Source organism: Globicephala melas, chromosome 13, assembly GCF_963455315.2.
Source record: "Globicephala melas chromosome 13, mGloMel1.2, whole genome shotgun sequence".
NCBI classification, from domain to species: Eukaryota; Metazoa; Chordata; class Mammalia; order Artiodactyla; family Delphinidae; genus Globicephala; species Globicephala melas.
Genome location: NC_083326.1, coordinates 84,855,083 through 84,873,728, shown reverse-complemented (window position 1 = coordinate 84,873,728; position 18,646 = coordinate 84,855,083). Strand labels below are relative to the sequence as shown.

General features: G+C 46.1%; 1 protein-coding gene across 2 annotated transcripts in view; it reads right to left on the bottom strand.

Moving 5' to 3' along the window:
• The window catches only part of TMEM132B (transmembrane protein 132B), a 403,314-nt gene that overhangs the window by 159,457 nt on the left and 225,211 nt on the right, over positions 1–18,646 (bottom strand). For both annotated transcript variants that reach the window (XM_060310360.1, XM_060310359.1), the window contains exon 3: positions 17,413–17,559. In XM_060310360.1, coding sequence (XP_060166343.1) covers positions 17,413–17,559 — 147 coding nt within the window. The remainder of the gene's footprint in view (positions 1–17,412; positions 17,560–18,646) is intronic.

The window sequence follows — 18,646 nt, the reverse complement described above, 5'->3', positions numbered from 1 at the left end:
GGGGACAAAGGAAGAAGGGGGAAGTGTACCCCTCTGCCAGGGCTGCCGTAACAAAGTGGCTTAAGCCACAGAAAAGTATTTTCCCACAGTTCCGGAGGCTGGAAGTCCAAAATCAAAGTGTTGGCAGGGTTGGTTCCTTCTGTGAGCTTCAAAGGAGAATCTGTTCCTTGTCTCTCCCTGGCTTCTGAGAGATTGCTGGCAATCTCTAGTGCTCCTTGGCTTGCAGAAGCCTCACCCCGATCTCTGCTTTCACCTTCATACGGCGTCCTGCCTATGTGTCTGTGTCCAAATTTCCCCCTTTTGGAAGGACACCAGTCACACTGGATTAGGACCACCCTACTCCAGTATGACCTCATCTCCTTAGAACTTTTCTCCATCTTATAGTAAATACTTATTATTGTCTGTTTCCTCCCACTAGAATGTAAACTTCACAAGGGAGAGACATTGAGTGGATAAATGTTTCTGGGCAGTCCTGGACCCTGATGCTGGCTGGCGTGTCCTTGTTGGGCACCAGGGTGGACATGTCTGAATCCTCTCCCTGGAGAAACTGGGAGACTGTCCTGGCCCCGGATGGGCAGGGCTGGGGGCTCCACTCCTTTCTGCACCCCAATCTTAGTGGCAACCAAACCCAACTCTCTCCTTCCTCTCTTGGAAATCAAATGCAAATATCTCCCCAGATAATCACAGAGATGTCACTCAAAAGAGCAAGAAAGCAGGCCCTCCCAACCAGGTGGCCTCAGGCAGGGGGTTTGCAATGCTACAGTGTCACCCTGGAAGGGACGACTTGAGCAGTCCCTGTCGGGAACCAGAGACAAGGGCCCCAATCTGTCCGTCTGCTTGCAGCGATGGGGTGAGGGATGGCTCAGGTGCACTGAGGGGGTATTCCTCAGGGTTTCCAGAACACTTAGTGAAGCAAGAATCCAAGGCTGGCTCAACCACCGCAGGCCCTCCTCTCATGCACTCTGAGTTTCATACTGAAAAAAAAAAAAAAACCTTCAGTGTGACGGGGAGCTCTTGGCCTCCAGCCTCACTGAATCAGGCCACTGTGTGAGCAGGACACAAACTACCTCAGGAATAAACAAGAAAGGGAATTTAGGGCAGGGAATTGGTTGCCCAAGTGACAGCAAATGTGAAAAGTAGGATGGGACGGTGAGAAAGCAGAGATCAGAAGAGCAAGAAGCCAGGACCACCTCGAGGCTAGAGGAGCAATGGCGGGAGGTGGGCGGACAGGAGCCCAAGGACCCCTGGATGGAAACTGACCACAGCTACCCATCCGGCAGGAGCTGGGCTGTGAGGAGGGTGCAGCCACCGCCGGGGCCAGTGACAGAAGGGATGTCTCCACGCTGCCTCCTTTTCCTCCCATCCTCTGCTCTCCTGAAGTGGTGCCCACAGGCCAGATCCAGACGGAAGCCCGCTGACCCAGCATCCGGGCACATAAGCCCGGGAGACACACATCACAGATTCCAATTTTGCGGGATTGCAAATACACAAGGGGGTTAGCAGAAGAGCATCGCCCAAAGGCACCCACATCCTGAACCCCAGAACCTGTGATGCCTTAGGTTGCCTGTCGGATGTAGACACAACCTTCAGTAGACACTGGCTCAAGCTCAGCTGGATGCTTCCCAGAGCTCCAACCCACCACCCAGGCACCACCTGCTCTTCCCTCGGCCTAGAAAGTCCTTCCCCAGATCATCTCGTGGCTGGCTCTTCCACACTCCCATTTCAGAGCCAATGGTGCTTCCCACACAGACCTTCTCTGCCCACCCTATCTACTGCAGCCCCAGCCCCATGCCGGTCACCCTCCATCACATGTGACTCTGGTTCCGCTCTGTGGACACGCGTATCACTGTGTGCAACGGCTAAAGTGAAACTCTGATGGATGACGTGAGGTCCAGATCTCCAGTGTACCCACCGACCGTCAACGCTGCAGCTGAGGTCCCTCTCTGTTAAGGGGTGGCAGAAGTCCAGGAGGTGAGGCGTTCCTAACTAGACCATCCTTCATTATTCATGCAGCCACAGTCATTTCTTATTTAGCACCTAACATGTGCCACGCATGGCGCTGGGCAACAGCAACTCTGTGTGGAAAGACACACAGTCCTTCCTTCAGACACACAGTCAATCCTTCAGTCCTGGAGTTCACAGACGAGGTGCAGTTAGTGTGGGAAGTGAAAATGGAGCAGCAAGGAAAATCCCAAGTACATTTTGCAGACAGTCCACCACACGGGAGGGGACCAAGGCTCCCACCCTTAAGTATGGGCTGCGTTGCGACTTCCTTTCCAAGAGGACGGTGCGGACAGCAGGGGATGGCGTAGCTTCACAGTGGGGAAACCTAGCAGACGCTGGCTGCCACCAGGTCACCAAGGTCAATGTCAACAGTGATAAGATAGTGTTGGTCGTGGGCACTCTCGGTGTGATGTGATGAAAATGACACTTCACCTCTGTGGTCTGCCTCCCCAAAACTTATAACCCCAGTCTAATCAGGAGGGGGGGGGAAATCAGGCAAATCCCAGTGGGGGGACATCCACAAAATACCTGACCAACACTCCCCCCCAAACCCATCGAGGTCACCAAGAACAAGGAATGGCTGAGAAACTGTCACAGCCTGAGGTGACATGGTGACTAAATGTGATGTCGTGTGCTGGGTGGAATCCTGCGATAGAAAAAGGACGTTAGGTGAAAACTTTAAAAAATCTGAATTAAGTATGGAGTTTCATTAATAATAATGTATCCATATTGGCTCATCAATTATACCAAATGCAATTTACTAATGCAAGGTGTTAATAATGGGGGAAAGTGGGTGTGGAGTGGTGGGGAACGTATATGGGAAATCTCAGCTCCATTTTTCTGTAAATTTAAAACTGATCTAAAAAATAAAGTCTAAAGTAAAAAAAAAAAAACCAACAAAAAGAAAAAATAAAGTCTACTAATTAAAAAAGTGGATCTTCTGATGAGACGGAGGAACGTCTTTGGAGGTGGAAGGCTGCACATCCTTCCTGCAAACAGCGTCAAGTGCCTTTAAATAGTTATGTTTGGATACAAGGTGACAGAACGTGGAGACACGTTGCACCTGTACCCACGGAAAGCAACAGAGGACGCTGGCCATGGAGCTGGATAAAACCGAATCAGATGTCCTTTCAGAAAACATAGAGAAAAAAAAAAAAAACATAGAGGTTTCTGCTCACACAGTAAAGAAAAAAAAAGGTAACCAGGTATACTACCTCTTCTGTAGGTTTACAGGAATTGATGCTTGGTTGAGGCAGGCTGCATTAAATGAATACTTTCCAATCACAGAGTATTTTCTCCAGGGAACCGTGAGGGAAGTGTAGGGGCGGGGGAAGTGCTCGAAGGTTCATTTGATTGCTTTTGTCAAAGATTTGCACCAGATCTGAGGAACGTTTCCTAGCTCCAGTGGTCATTTGGTCAATGACATCTATAATGTCATCATAATAAATATGTCAAAATAAGTAAATAAATACATCACAATAATGACATAAAAATGATTTAATGGAGCGGCTGGGGTTTCTGACAAATACCAACCTAAAAGGTTAAACAAAGAGTCATTCCCAAGAGCAACAACTTTGCAGGTTACCCTCGATTAATTTCATCAACCGCCCATCAGAAATCTGTTGCAAAGGTTCCCATGGCAGATCACCATTTGGGCAGACCTTTGGAAAGAAAGCCTCCCGTATCCTCTGGCTCAATTTCTGCCTGCATCAGGGAACTACAGACGTTAAATCACACAGAAGAAATAAGATCTGCACTCAAGAAGAAAGGGCATGTCTGAATCTCCATGATACTTGAGTGTCTGAGAGAAACTCTGTTCTCTACTTCTATTTCTATTATGGGTCTAAAGGACCCATAATGCATGAAGCTGATAAAGCAATGATGGAGGCTGAGCTTCCTATAGCCTCACACAATGTTGCTTAAATTGGGGATTTGGGGAGGCCACCAAAATCCTGCCCAAGTGTTGACCTTTGGCAGAGTTTCTCTTCAGCACCACTCTCTTCTCTTTTTCCCTGGTGCTGGGGAAGGAGTCTTGGGCTTAGAATGATCTGACACACGTTTGTTGAGTGCCTACTGTGTGCCAGGCGCTGTTCTAGGATCTTGAAATCTGGGTTCCAATCCCAGATCCACCAGTCCTAGCTATGGACCTAGCTGTGGACCCTTAATATCTGAGCCTCACCCTCCGCATCTGTAAGTGGGGTTATTTGTTCTACCTTCTTCATGGGTATATTTTGATAATTCACAGGGATAATATACAGCATAGAACCTGGCACAAAGTAGGTGCTAAATAAGCATTGCATTTAATAGGATCTGCTTCCAACACCCCCTGAAAACTCCTCCCACGTTGGCACCTTTCAAGACTATTCAAAACGGCCCCATCCAGCTGCATCCCCTCTCCACAGATGCTCCATATTCTGAGACAATCCAACCACTATCAAACTTGTGCATTAAAGAACATTCTGGAAAACGAACACAATACAGCGTTAGTATTATTTAAAGAATGGCTTAATAGGGCACCTTCCCAGAACTGCTTAGGTTTAAACTTCCACTCATCCTTTAAGGACCAATTCAAATGTCACCTCCTCTGAGATGACTTTTCCTCCATTGCATCCTCTTCTTTGTTGTGCTGCACTTGGGCTCTTGTCCTAAAACTGTACAGAGCGCCACCTACTGGCTGAGTTCGCTGTCCCAGCATCTGTCTCTTGCACCAGAGTTCTGAGCATCTTGGGTGACAGAGAGAACCCCGCTTCTAAAAAGACCATAAAAAGTCAAGCCAATTGTTTAGACTTCCAGAGACAGGCAACAGGGAACCACTAGGTGGTGATGAAAGCGGTATTTTAAGATTAGCCTGGCAGCTGGTAGCAGAACGGATTAGTGGGGAGAGACCACAGTCAGAGGCCATGTGGTGGCCACGAGGAATTTCTAGGAATGAGCCTGCCAGGAATACAGTCCTCTGCCAGCACGGCCCTCCTGGCCAGCAGGAAGACTCAGCGGCACAAAGTAAGACACATTGTTTTAGCAAAAACCACACCCAAACACCCAAATATACAGGTTTCTGCTCCAAACGAGCCATCCTGAGAATTAGGAAAACTTCTTCATCACATAAATGCAGCCACTTTGAAACCTCTGAACTTATTCCCTACATGGTATCGCTACCTAATATGTATATTTGATTACGAGAATGAAAAGACAAGCCACAGACTGGGAGAAGATATTTGCAAAGCGCATAACTGATAAAGGATGGGCATCTAAGATCTACAAAGACCTCTTAACACACAGCAATAAGAAATAACAACCCAGTTTTTAAAATGGGCCAAAGATCTGACCAGACACCTCACCAAAAAAGAGATACAGATGGAAAATAAGCCCGTGAAAAGCTGCTCCACGTCACATACTCTCAGGGAGCTGCAAATTCAAACAACAGTGAGAAACTACTGCACACCTATTAGAGGAGCTACAATCCAAAACACTCACCACCAAATACCTGTGAGGATGCGGGGCAGCGACAGGAGCTCTTATTCTTTGCTGGTGGGAATGAAAAATGGTGCAGCCACTTTCAGCGATAGTTTCACAGTTTCACACAAAACTAAACATAGTCTTACCATAATGTTCAGCAGTCACGTTCCTCGGTGTTTACCTAAAGGAGTTAAAAACTTAAGCCCACAAAGATTACACACACAGATGTTTATGGCAGCTTTATTCCCAACTGCCAAAACTTGGAGGCAAGCAAGATGTCCTTTGGCAGGTGAATGGATAAATAAAGCGTGGTTCATCCAGACAATGGAGTATCATTCAGTGCTGAAAAGAAATGAGCTCTCAAGCCATGAAAAGACGTGGAGGAACCTTAAATGCATGTTACTAAGCGAAAGAAGCCAATCTGAAAAGGCTACATTCTGTGATCCCAACTCTATGACATTCTGGAAAACGCAAAACTATAAGGATAATAAAAAGATCAGGGGTGACCAGGGGTTTGGGGGGGAGGGAGGGAAGGATGATTAGGTGAAGCACAAAGGATTGTTAGGGCAGTGAAAGTATTCTGTAGGATGCCGGCATGGTGGACACGTGTCATTATGTATCATCCAAACCCAGAGAATGTACAACAGAGTGATCCCTAATGTATGCTGTGGACTTCAGTTAACAAGAATGCGCCTTCATCACACTAAGCGAAGTAAGTCAGAGAAAGACAAATATCATATGATATCACTTATATGTGGAATCTAAAATACAACACAAATGAACTTATTTACAAAACCGAAACAGACTCACAGACTTTGAAAACACACTTATGGTTACCAAAGGGGAAAGGTGAGCGGGGGAGGGATAAGTTAGGAGTTTGGGATGAACATATACACACTACTATATACAAAATAGATAACCAACAAGGACCTACTGTATAGCACAGGGAATTCTACTCGATATTCTATAATAACCTATATGAGAAAGGAATCTGAAAAAGAATGGATATCTGTGTATGTGTATCTGAACCACTTTGCTATACAGCTGAAACTAACACAACACTGTAAATCAACTATATTCCAATATAAAATAAAAGTTAAGTTTAAAAAACAAAGAACGCATCTTTAATATTGGCTCATCAATTGTAATAAACGTGCCACACTAATAATGCCAGGTGTTAATAACGGGGAAACCGTATGTCGGGGAGTAATGTGGGAATTTCCTGTAATTTCCACTCAATTCTTCTGTAAACCTGAAACTGCTCCAAAAAAATCTTCATATTTTTTAACTGTATATTTGGATACTCTTTGTATCAGTCAGGATAGACTACTCACGTTGTGGTAACAAGTGAATTCAAACCTCGATGGCCTAACAGGCACATGAAAAGATGCTCAACATCGCTAGGTATCAGAGAAACGCAACTCAAAACCGTAATGTGGTATCACCTCACCCTGTGCAGAATGTCTACCATCAAAAAGTCTGCAAATAATAAATGCTGGAGAGGGTGTGGAGAAAAGGGAACCCCCCTACACTGTTGGTGGGAATGTAAATTGGTGCAGCCACTATGGAAAACAGTATGGAGGTTCCTTAAAAACCTAAAAATAGAGCTACCATGTGATCCAGCAATCCTACTTCTGGGCTATCAGGAAAAGACAAAAACTCTACTTCAAGAAGACACATGCACCCAATGTTCATAGCAGCACTATTTACAATAGCCAAGACATAGAAAGTACCCATCAACAGACAATTGGTTTAAGAAGATGTGGTGTGTATTTAAAAAGTGGAATATTACTCAGCCATAAAAAAGAATGAAATCTTGCCATTTACAGCAACATGGATGCACCCAGAGAATATTACACTTACTGAAGTAAGTCAGATACAGAAAGACAAATACTATATGATATCACTTACATGTAGCATCAAAAAATAATACAAACTGAAAACGCGCAGGGCCCTCAGGGGCCCTCCCATGCACAAAGGCCCTTCCATGTGCCCTGTCTCTTGTCTGTGGAAAAGCTGTAGTCTCCCAGGCCTCCTCTGAGCCACTAAAGAGAAGGCGGAGGCAGCTAATGGTTAGGGCAACAGCATCACAGAATCTTTAGTTCCTCCCTGAAGGACTTAGATAACAGTGTCTGGCGCACATTCCTGCGTCGTTCTGCAGATACTAAAACAGCCACCAGAGGGGAAAAGCTAATGGCGTGATAACCAGACTACACCCATGACACACGCTGCCCCGTCTAGAGCCGCACTGAATCCACGGCTTGCACAGTTCCAGGAACTGGCCTCAAGAAAAGTGGGAATAAACCAACCCTGGAGCTGAAGATGACGCTGAAGATGAAGTGTGCTTAAAACAATCAAGATGACGCTGACCAGACCACCACACGACCAGTTTCAAGATGGCTATCGGAGCTGACTGCTATTCTGCACGTAGCCCTCACGTGCACACCCTGGAAGCTTTCCTTTAAAAGCTCTCGCCCCCTGATCGGCGATGGGGAGATCATCTGGGGGACGCTAGTCTGCCCTCTTCCCGGGGTCACCAGCTTCCTGAATAAAGCATTTTTCTTTTTCCACCACCCCTTGTCTCTCAAACATTGAATTTTTGAGAGACGATGGGCAGACGAACCTGAGTTCGGTTCCGGCTCAGGCTGGTAACGAAATGACTCTAGATACAAAACAGAAACAGACTCACAGACACGAAACCAACTTCTGGTTACCAAAGGGGAAAGGGGGAGGGATAAGTTAGGAGTTCGGGATTAACAGATGCAAACTACTATACATAAAATAGATAAGCAACAAGGATTTACTGTACAGCACAGGGAATTATATTCAATATCTTGTAATAACCTATAAAGGAAAATAATCTGAATACACACACACACACAAATCACTTTGCTGTACACCTGACACTAAAACAATATTGTAGTTCAACTATACTTCAATTAAAAAAAAAACCACCCTCAATGGCTTAAGATGACCAAGGTTTAATTCCCACTCACACTACCTGCCTCCGCCAGGCCAGCAGTGGGCACTGCCCTGTGCAGTCACTGGACAGACTCTCGCTTTAACCCAGCTTGAGACTGGCTCCTCTGAGCCCTCCCTCCTCCTGACGGTGGCCGTGTCCTTGCCACACCTGCGTAGCCCAATTACAGCGAGAATCCTGCTAAGTCAGTTTAGAGGCATCCCACCCCACCCTTGATAGCTGATCACCCTCCCTATCCAATCAAATTCCTCATGCCCACGCGTGCTGTCTGATCGGTCTGGCCTGCCCTCAGCAAGCATCTGGTTTGGTCAGTCTAGCAAGAAGCCCCTTACCTTCACTGTCTCCTTTTGGCAATTTGCCACCTACCGACACCACGCCCACTCTGTTCTTGGCTGTAAACCCCCAGCTGTCTTTACTGTATTGGGAATGGAGCCCAATTCTACCCTGGGGTCTCTCTTCCCTCATTGCAATACTTTCTGAATAAAATCTCTCTCCACCACTTTAACCAGCGTCTGGCTCTGGTTCTCTCTGACACCACTCAGAGGCTGGGCTGATGGGTGGCCTTTTTTTTTTTTTTTTTAATATTTATTTATGTATTTATTTGGCTATGCCGGGTCTTAGTTGCTGCATATGGGATCTTTTTTAGTTGCAGCATGCGGGATCTAGTTCCCTGACCAGGGATCAAACCCAGGCCCCCTGCACTGGGAGTGTGGAGTCTTACCCACTGGACCAACAGGGAAGCGCCTCACGGGTGGGTTTTGACAGAGCCTTTCACGCGTCCTGCTTGTCCCTACACCATCCCTCCTCCAGGTGGGAGCCCTTGACTTGAAAGAAAATGATGACTGGATTGGACAACACAAAAGCCTACAACATCGCTAAAGTCAGAATACAAAAATAACAAAAGAAACAAACAAGACACTAAAGACAACAAGTGGGGAAAAACATTTGCAGTCAAACATGACAAAAATTGTTAAACTTCACCAGAAATTACGTCAATGCAAGTAGACAGCCATATTTCAACTATCAAATTATCTTTTTAAGGCAATGCCCGAAGTTGGCAAAGGAACGGAGAACTAGGCACTCTTACGCAGCTGGCAGTGTAAACTGGCAGGAAAATTTCACAAAAGCGTCACGAACTTAAAACACAGTCATGTCTTTTGAACCTACCCATTCACTTGCAGCTTTCTCTCCTAAAGACTTATCTACAGGAATATGCAACAGACATTTTATTTTTTTTGAAAAAGAGAATGTTTAAAAGGAGGAACACACAAAACATCATACAAATGGCCAGCAGCAATGTTTTAAAGGGGAAAAAACGAAACACGGTAAATGAATGGAACACACCTCTATCATATCAACAGAATACTGTACCACTTTAAAACATGACGTTAAAAATGACAGGTTCACGGAAAGGTCCCATTCATTTGAAACTGTTAGAAAACAACGTTTATGTGTGCCTATCTGCAGTTTTGGGGGGGGGAAGAACCCACCACTTGCGTCAGTTTTCCAAAAGGGTGGATCATTCTTTTGATAGTTAAATATCTAACGACATGAGAAGACGCTGCCACGTATTTATTCTACATTATTACTGAAAACAGCAGCTTTCAAAGGTAAACAGATTCTAGTATTGACAAAAATCACTCATTTATGTATACTCACACGCATGTGAACAAATGAGCATGTGCAGATATACTCATCAGACTATGAACAATGGCTGCCTATGACTCATACCTTGGTTCAGAGATGACCTTTACCTTCTCCATTTTACTCAGTTGTATCTTCTGAATTTTCTACAGCTAAACACCTATTCCTTTTGAAGTAAGAAGCTGTCTATTACACTTAGGCTGAAACGAGCCCGCTGCATAAGTGAACAAAGAGTTTCACACTGGTTAGGAAAAGAGGAGAAATATTTTTTAAATATTTGTTTTCTTTTCTTCAGCTGGTCTGGTCCCTTTTGCGGGGAGGGGAAGAGTCCTCTGTTTCCTATAGGTGAATTCTGTTGCCACTTTCTAGAGAGAATTACAGATGAGTCCAGGGCACGATACGTTTCTATGCATCAAATCTTGATTTTGAACTGTTGCGACAGCTGGTACTCAGGGGTCTCCAGGCGTGCAGTGGCAAATGCTACTGTAAACCCAAGAATTCCGTGTTCTAAGTCAATCATTTTCCAATCCTAAAATTGTTTAAACAACAAAGTACCTTTATCTTCTTTATGGTGCTTACATTCATTAACATTTCATTTATTCCTGTATCCCTGGCTACACATTAAAATCACTAGGGTTTTTTTTTTTTTTTAAATAACAATGCCTGTGACCCAATTAGGGGTAGGGTCTAAGGAGTGTGTGCTTTTTAGAGACTCCCAGGCTATTCTGAGAGACATCTAGGATTGAGATGCCTTGATTTATTCATTTGCCAAGTAGTCATTAAGCCCCCGTATTCATTTCCTAGGGTTGCTTCAACAAATTACCAAAAATGTAATGGCCTAAAACAATAGAGATTTATTCTCTCACAGTTCTGAAAGCCAGAGCTCCAAAACCAAGGTGTCATCAGGGCCTCCAGGGGGGATCCATTCAATGCCTTGCCCAGCCTCTGGTGGCACCAGGCTCCCTTGGTTTGTGGCTGCACCCCTCCCATCTCAGCCTCCATCTTTATGTGGACTGCTTCTCTGTGTGTCTATTTCTTTTTTAACATCTTTATTGGAGTATAATTGCTTTACAGTGGTGTGCTATTTCTGCTTTATAACAAAGTGAATCAGTTATACATATGTTCACATATCTACTCCCTCTTGCGTCTCCCTCCCTCCCACCCTCCCTATCCCACCCCTCTAGGTGGTCACAAAGCACCGAGCTGATCTCCCTGTGCTATGCGGCTGCTTCCCACTAGCTATCTGTTTTGCATTTGGTAGTGTATATATGTCCATGCCTCTCTCTCACTTTGTCCCAGCTTACCCTTCTCCCTCCCCATATCCTCAAGTCCATTCTCTAGTAGGTCTGCATCTTTATTCCCGTCTTACCCCTAGGTTCTTCATGACCTTTTTTTTTCTTAGATTCCATATATATGTGTTAGCATATGGTATTTGTTTTTCTCTTTCTGACTTACTTCACTCTGTATGACAGACTCTAGGTCCATCCACCTCACTACAAATACCTCAGTTCTTTTTATGGCTGAGTAATATTCCATTGTATATATGTGCCACATCTTCTTTATCCATTCATCCGATGATGGACACTTAGGTTGTTTCCATGTCCTGGCTATTGTAAATAGAGCTGCAATGAATATATCTTATACAGACACGTCATTGGATTGAGGGCCTGCCCAGATAATCCAGAATGATCACCTCTTCTCAAGATTCTGAGTTACCTCTGTAAAGACCCTTTTTCCAAACAGGGTCACATTCACAAGTTCCAGGGATTCGGATGTGGACACATCCTTTGAGGGGCCACCCTTCAACTCACTACAGTGCCTATTTCCACATGCTAGATGGTCTGCTAGTGCTGTGGACGCTGCTTTTTACTGAGTTCTCAGTCCACTTAAGGCAAGAGAGCTGAAAGATGGGGTGGGGGGGAAGGAGAGTGCACAGCAGGGGCATCTCCTCATGCCTCGTGAAGAGCCCAGTGTCGTGGACAAGAGCGTGGACCCGAAAGGCAGAGTGCTTTGGCTACTGACTGGTTCTGAGACCTGGGAGAATCACTGAAACTGTGCCTCAGTTTACACATCTGGTGAATGGGAACGATAATAGTTAGCTGCCTCCTAGGGCTCTAGGATTTCCGACTTTTAAAAGTGTGTTTTCCCGCAAAGACTTACAACGGTGCCAGGCACCAAATGATATGGTTTTTCAAGAAGTTTTTCAAATAAATAAGGAACACGATCACACAGAACTGCCCTCAGAGACGCACTACAACGTTCCACGTGTTCTATCTTTTACGTCTCAATAAAACATCTTACAGAAGGAAAGTAACCACCCTGAACTGAGCCTGGTGGGGAAAATCTACTTATACTTCTTAGAAACAGAGGCAACTGTTACCATCACTGACCTGTCCTCTCCCTCCCCCTCCCTCTTCTTTTCTTCTTCTTCTCCTTCTTCTTCTCTAACTTGAATAAGACGCCTCAAGCACAATAAAAGATTTAGCCTGGTTCGTGTTTCACGGATCCATAAAATGACACAGGACATGGTGACTTTTCCTCTATCACCATTGTTTGTTTCTTAAGGTTCAACTGCTAAATCTCACAAAAGGCAATGAGTCAGTCAAGTTAGTTGAAAGGGTGATCCCTTCTTCTGCTCAACCCGTTATAATCACTTCTGGATTAGAGCAGGCCGAGAAAGACTCCTGAAACAGTGAATCCAGATGTTCAAACATGGTAACACTTCACAGTAAACATTTGACTTTGAGGTCGATTTCACCTTCAACTGGGCTACAATCATGTGGGGTGTGTCTATTTCTTTCAAGAACTTTTCACAGAAAAATCTCAAAAATCGATTAACAGAAGTTTGTTTTTGCCATGCTTTTCATTATATACAACAAAGGTAAATTTAGGGTTTGGCTTTTCTATCCTATGGAGAAGCACAGACTCCCGTTTCTGTGGTGCACCCCGGAGCTTCTCTCTGCCTCTGTACCAACTTTCAGATGAGAATGAGCTCTGCATTGTGGTTTCTGACCACACAGAGTGGCACCTTATTTTCTCTGAGGTTTGGGTCCCAACGGCCAGACAGAAATCACTGAAGAAGCAACCTCATCTCAACCTAGCTGGTTGCACGTGGTTTCCCACACCAAGAGTCCATCATCCGGCTTTCATTTCTCTTGGTTTCATTTTCTCCGTTCTGAACACTTTCAAATTTGCTCATTTTTCTAATCCCTTCTCGTTTCGTTGGGCAATGCGACTCGTTATCTTGTGGTTTCCATCTTTTTTTTAAGATTTCATTTTATTTAATTTTGGCTGCGTAGGGTCTTCGTTGCTACGCGCGGGCTTTCTCTAGTTGCAGCGAGCGGGGGCTACTCTTCTTTGCGGTGCACGGGCTTCTCATTGCAGTGGCTTCACTTGTTGCGGAGCACGGGCTCTAGAGTGCAGGCTCAGTAGTTGTGGCGCACGGGCTTAGCTGCTCTGTGGCACACAGGATCTTCCCGGACCAGGGCTCGAACCGGCGTCCCCTGCATTGGCAGGTGGATTCTTAACCACTGCGCCACCAGGGAAGTCCCTTGTGGTTTCCATCTTTATTACTCCCATTTCCTCACAATGAGTGTTCATTAAAATATTTTGAATTAAGACCTTTCTGCCTGCCTAACCGAGCCCATTGAGTCTTCCCATACTGACACATTTTTAATTCTTATCACAGAACTTCAGGCAGTTGGTACCTTATATTCTATTAAAAACCCTATTCCGCCCAAGGTTGTCACAATTCAGAGATAACAGCTTTCCTCGGGATGTTTTGTTAGGGATATATTCACAGATTCACTTTGTTAGCCTGACAAACACAGTCCATGAGCTGGTATTTCACACCTCATTTGATCTCACAATTCAACAACCAAAAAAAAGTATAAAAAGAAGCAATTATTTATTTAGATTATGGAAGCGATTTTAGAGGGATATTAGATAAGCATAAATTGTCATGCCAGCAACAATCCCTGCCCTTCTAACAGCACAGGGAAGGGCAAAAACGGAAAGTGAAGTCAGAGAAGACGATGCTGCAATGTCTGATACTTATGTAACTCTGGTTATGTAACAACTTTTTTTCTCTTGTAACTTTTTTAATCTCTTCTAAAGAAAATGCAAAATTGATTCTCTCAGAACCGAAAGTGATAACCACAGCCTGTGTTTTCCCTTCAATTTAAAACATCACCACTCCATCAGCCAGTATTTCAACCAAGTCAATTTCCCATGTGCAGACCACTGAGAGTTAGAGACCCACACGGTGACTTCTGAGGGTGTAAGTCCAGGCATCCCACTGGGGCTCCTCCAGCCCAATAAGAGGGTCAGCAGGACTGTCGTCACTTCCTGGCCACCTCTTGTTTCTGCCCTCCCATTTTCCCCCAAGAACCCTCTCCCGTACTCTGAGCCCAAGTCATTCAGGTGGGTTCACCCATCCCCCACTTTTTTTTTTTTTTTGCGGTACGCGGGCCTCTCACTGTTGTGGCCTCTCCCACCGCGGAGCACAGGCTCCGGACGCGCAGGCTCAGCGGCCATGGCTCACGGGCCCAGCCGCTCCCCGGCATGTGGGATCTTCCCGGACCGGGGCACGAACCCGCGTCCCCTGCATCGGCAGGCGGACTCTCAACCACTGCGCCACCAGGGAAGCCCCACCCATCCCCTACTTTTACAGCTGGCTACAGAGATTGGTTCAGAGTGAGTACAAGATCCATGTTACTCCAGGCAGAGCCAGTGATGAGCAGCCCCAAGACTTGCGCTGGATGTGATGGAGCAGAACAGCGTTCTCCTTGAAGTGACCAAGCCAGTAGGATTGATGCTGGGAAGACCTGCTGGAGATGATGCCAACCCAGAGGAAAGACAGAGCCAGGTTGCTAAGAATGCTGCATCCAGACACTTCTGGAACCTGTCCCCCCCGAATTTCTCCATCTGCACAAGGAGTCAAGGAGCCCTTTCTGCATGGGCTTCAATCGTGTGGTACCTAAGGGCATCAGTCAGACAAAGTCCACTGGATAAACACCCCAGCAAAACCAAGAGGAAGTCTTCCAGTGGAGTCAAAACAGAGATCAAGGCACGACCCTGGACACATCCCACCTTTAAGAAGCGTGGCAGATACTGCTAGCTGACCATCCTTCTCCCTGACATCAAAGACTATCTCTCAGTACAAAGCCTGAAAGTAATACCAGATATTCAACTTTCCAGACTACCCTGCTTCTTGAGCAAAGGCATGGAACTACTGATGAGATCTTACACTTCCAGGGGAAGTCTTCTTTCCAGGTGGAAAGGTCTTCTTTCCCGGCAAAAAGAGAAGCCCCCCTCCCTTCCAGTCTTTGTATACAACTAGATAAGTTTGTGATGCCTGGAACTGCTGCAGCCATCTTGCAGCCGTGAGGAAACAAGCTGGAGGATGACAGCCAGTGAATTGGGCATGATAGAGGAGGAAGACGGAATGCACCTGGGTGACACAATTGCGCTGCTGGATTAACCAACCACGGAACCACCCACCTCCAAGCTTCCTGTCACATGAGATGACAAAATCCTATTGCTGCAGCCACTTTTAGGTGAGAATTCTAGTACCTGCAACTGAGCAAATATAAACATCCTAGACTCTTTCCAGGTATCGACAGCTCAGGACAGGGGAGTGTTCAGACAGCAGATTCAGATTTCCAGGGAAACCATGGGCCACATGAGGCTGCAGACTAAAAGCTCTGTCAAGGGATGTGAAGGATGATGACCGGAATGTTGAGCTGGGAGTGAGAGGAACCCAGACCACCTGATCAATATTCCTAGTCAGAGGCTTCTGATCACTCAACTTGAGTCACTCTTTCCCTTTGAAAGAGCTCTTCAAAACCAGGCAGAACAGAGTTCTAGCTGAGGTTGGCTGAGGTCACCCAAGCAGAGACAGCCCTCAGCCTAGAAACCCATTAGAAAAGGCAAGAGCTTCACACAGTCTCTCCATTTCTCACGCTCCCACCCACCCACCCACCAGCTCCCTCACTCATCCACCCAGTGCCCCTCTGGTGCCCAACATCGTGGACCTCAAAGGGTTTAAAAACAAGAAAAGAGGGACTTCCCTAGTGGTCCAGTGGTTAAGACTCCTGCCCTTCCATTGCAGGCGGCACAGGGTTAATCCCTCGTCGGGGAACTAAGATCCTGCATGCTACGCAGTGTGGCAAAAAGAGAAAAAAAAACAAAACAAGAAACGAAAGAAAAGAGAACAGGTGATGACACTAGAAGATGATAAGTGAAAGATCTAAACAGGGCTCTATGCCAGCCTGAGGAGTAGGGGTCTCATCCTGGCTGAAGTGGGAGCCATTGGTGGTTTTAAAGCCGGGGGAACTGCATGGCCAGCATTGCTCGGTCAAAAGGGAAGAGAAGAGAGGCCAAGAGACTGTAGAAAAGACTGTGGCAACAGGGGTGAGAGCTCGTTCTGCCTGTTGGGAGCCCAGATGCAAGATTATTAGCAACAACCTCCTTCTGCTTCCCAGGCAAGCTCAGCCCCATAAAACCCAAGGCTGCTATCGGAGCTGGAGAAGACCTGCCAGCAGTGCCAAGTTCCCCAACTTCACATCCCGAGCCCATATGCCAATACCCAGGTGTGATAGCTGCAAAACCACTACCTTTAAGCACTGGGAGACAATTACGTGACAGCTAGAGGCACCCTCAGTTCACTCATTAAAATGTACATTTCCCCCTTGCCTCTTAAATCATTTCTATTTTCCCCACTTCATTCTTCAGCTCTTCACTGCCAACAATAACAATAACAATAATAAAATTTTAAAATAATGGTTATCAAACCCTGCACTGTGACAAACAGGAGTTCAGGTAATTTTTGAGACTGCCAACCTAATTAGGTCGTTGATGTATAAAGAGCAGAAAGGATAAAGCCCTCATCCTGCAGCACATCCGATAATACATTCAGAAGCTGTAGGACGGAGCTGAGCTGATGAATTCAAAAGAACGCATCTCCCATTAAATGCAGAGGCACCTAGAAAAATGGTGCAGATGAACCGGTTTGCAGGTCAGAAATAGAGACACAGAGGTAGAGCACAAACGTATGGACACCAAGGGGGGGAACGTGGAGCGGGGGGAGGGTGGTGGTGGGATGAACTGGGAGATTGACATTGACATATATACACGAATATGTATACAGTGGATAACTAATAAGAACCTGCTGTATAAAAAAATAAATAATTTTTTTTTAAAAAAAGGCACAAAAAATAAAAATGCAGAGGCACCTCTTCATTTATACACTCGTTATTTTCCCGTCAGCATTTGCAACCATCCCCAACCCACCACTGCCGAGGTACCATGAGCATCTCAGCGCTTACCTGCTCTGTGTGTCCGGGTGATGACCCACGCAGGTGAGGGTGGCTGCTGTCTGAACACTGTCATTGTCAATTTCTTCCTGGACTGCCCACTGGTCTTCGCTGCTGACTCTCACTGCGGTTATTTTCACACCTGCTGCTGCCTTAATTCTGTGGGGTAGAAAAAAAAATTATATATATATAAATATATATATATATGACCATTTTAGTTCAAAACAGGGAGCTAGAACAGCTCTCCCCTTTCCTCTGGGACATGTAGGGAAGGGTGGCCATAATGCCTTTCCTTTGAAAACTAAGTGTCCTGTTACTTTTACAAGCGCCCCAAAGTAGGAGCCCCAGCGTTTTGCCACGTCTGTTAATTTTCTGTCTGATCGGTGTGTTGGGAACAAGATTGCTTTCTGTTTCAGGGGTCCCGTGGGACGGAGGCGAGACGGATGTGTCTGGCAGGCGTGGATGGAATCTGGGGCCCAGTTCTTCCCCTGGGGATGGGGAAGGGCCCCCATGAGGTGGGAGGGTCTGAGAGGCTGCAGGGGCCGTGCCATCCAGGGCACCAAGGGGGAGGCGGGCAGCACTGATCACACTGTGAAGAGGAAACAGTGGGACCATGCGGTCCTCAGAGGAGCAAAAGAAACACAGCATTCAGGCAGGCTGAAGTGGCCAAGGACTGCCTGGTACGATGCTTGCAGAACTCAATTCCCCAAGGAAGAATCCAGGGCCCCAGCTGCTTCAGCCATTGAGCAAAGGCCAAAGAGAGTTCCCAGCCTGGATTGTCTGCCGTTTCTTCCCTGCTCCTAAAACTATCTTCATGTTGCTACTAACCAGAATACATCTCCTCTGTAACCACGGGGATTGCAAGGCAACATCCAAGTTCTCTGACAATGGCCTTGGGACTTGCCCAGATGCTGTGGACTTGTCTGGAGAACAATCAGGAGGAAGACAGGGCCATGGAAAGCCAAGCTGCTTGCTGTGCTTAACTAAATGTAAGTAATATGAAAAGGGTGTCATTGGACTTCCGGGTGCATGAACTAATGCTGCAGAGGGTCAGCACATGCTTAGCTGTGAAGGTACCTGAACCCCCTCTGCTTCCCAGAGGCCTGTGGACTAATAAGAAATGCCCAGTGGGGCTCTGGGCATCCTTTTCCACAGAGAAGGCAAAAGGAATGCCACGATGCCAAAAAATGGTATGTGTGCCATTACAGGAGCATCAGCAAAGACAGATCCATCAGGACAGACATTC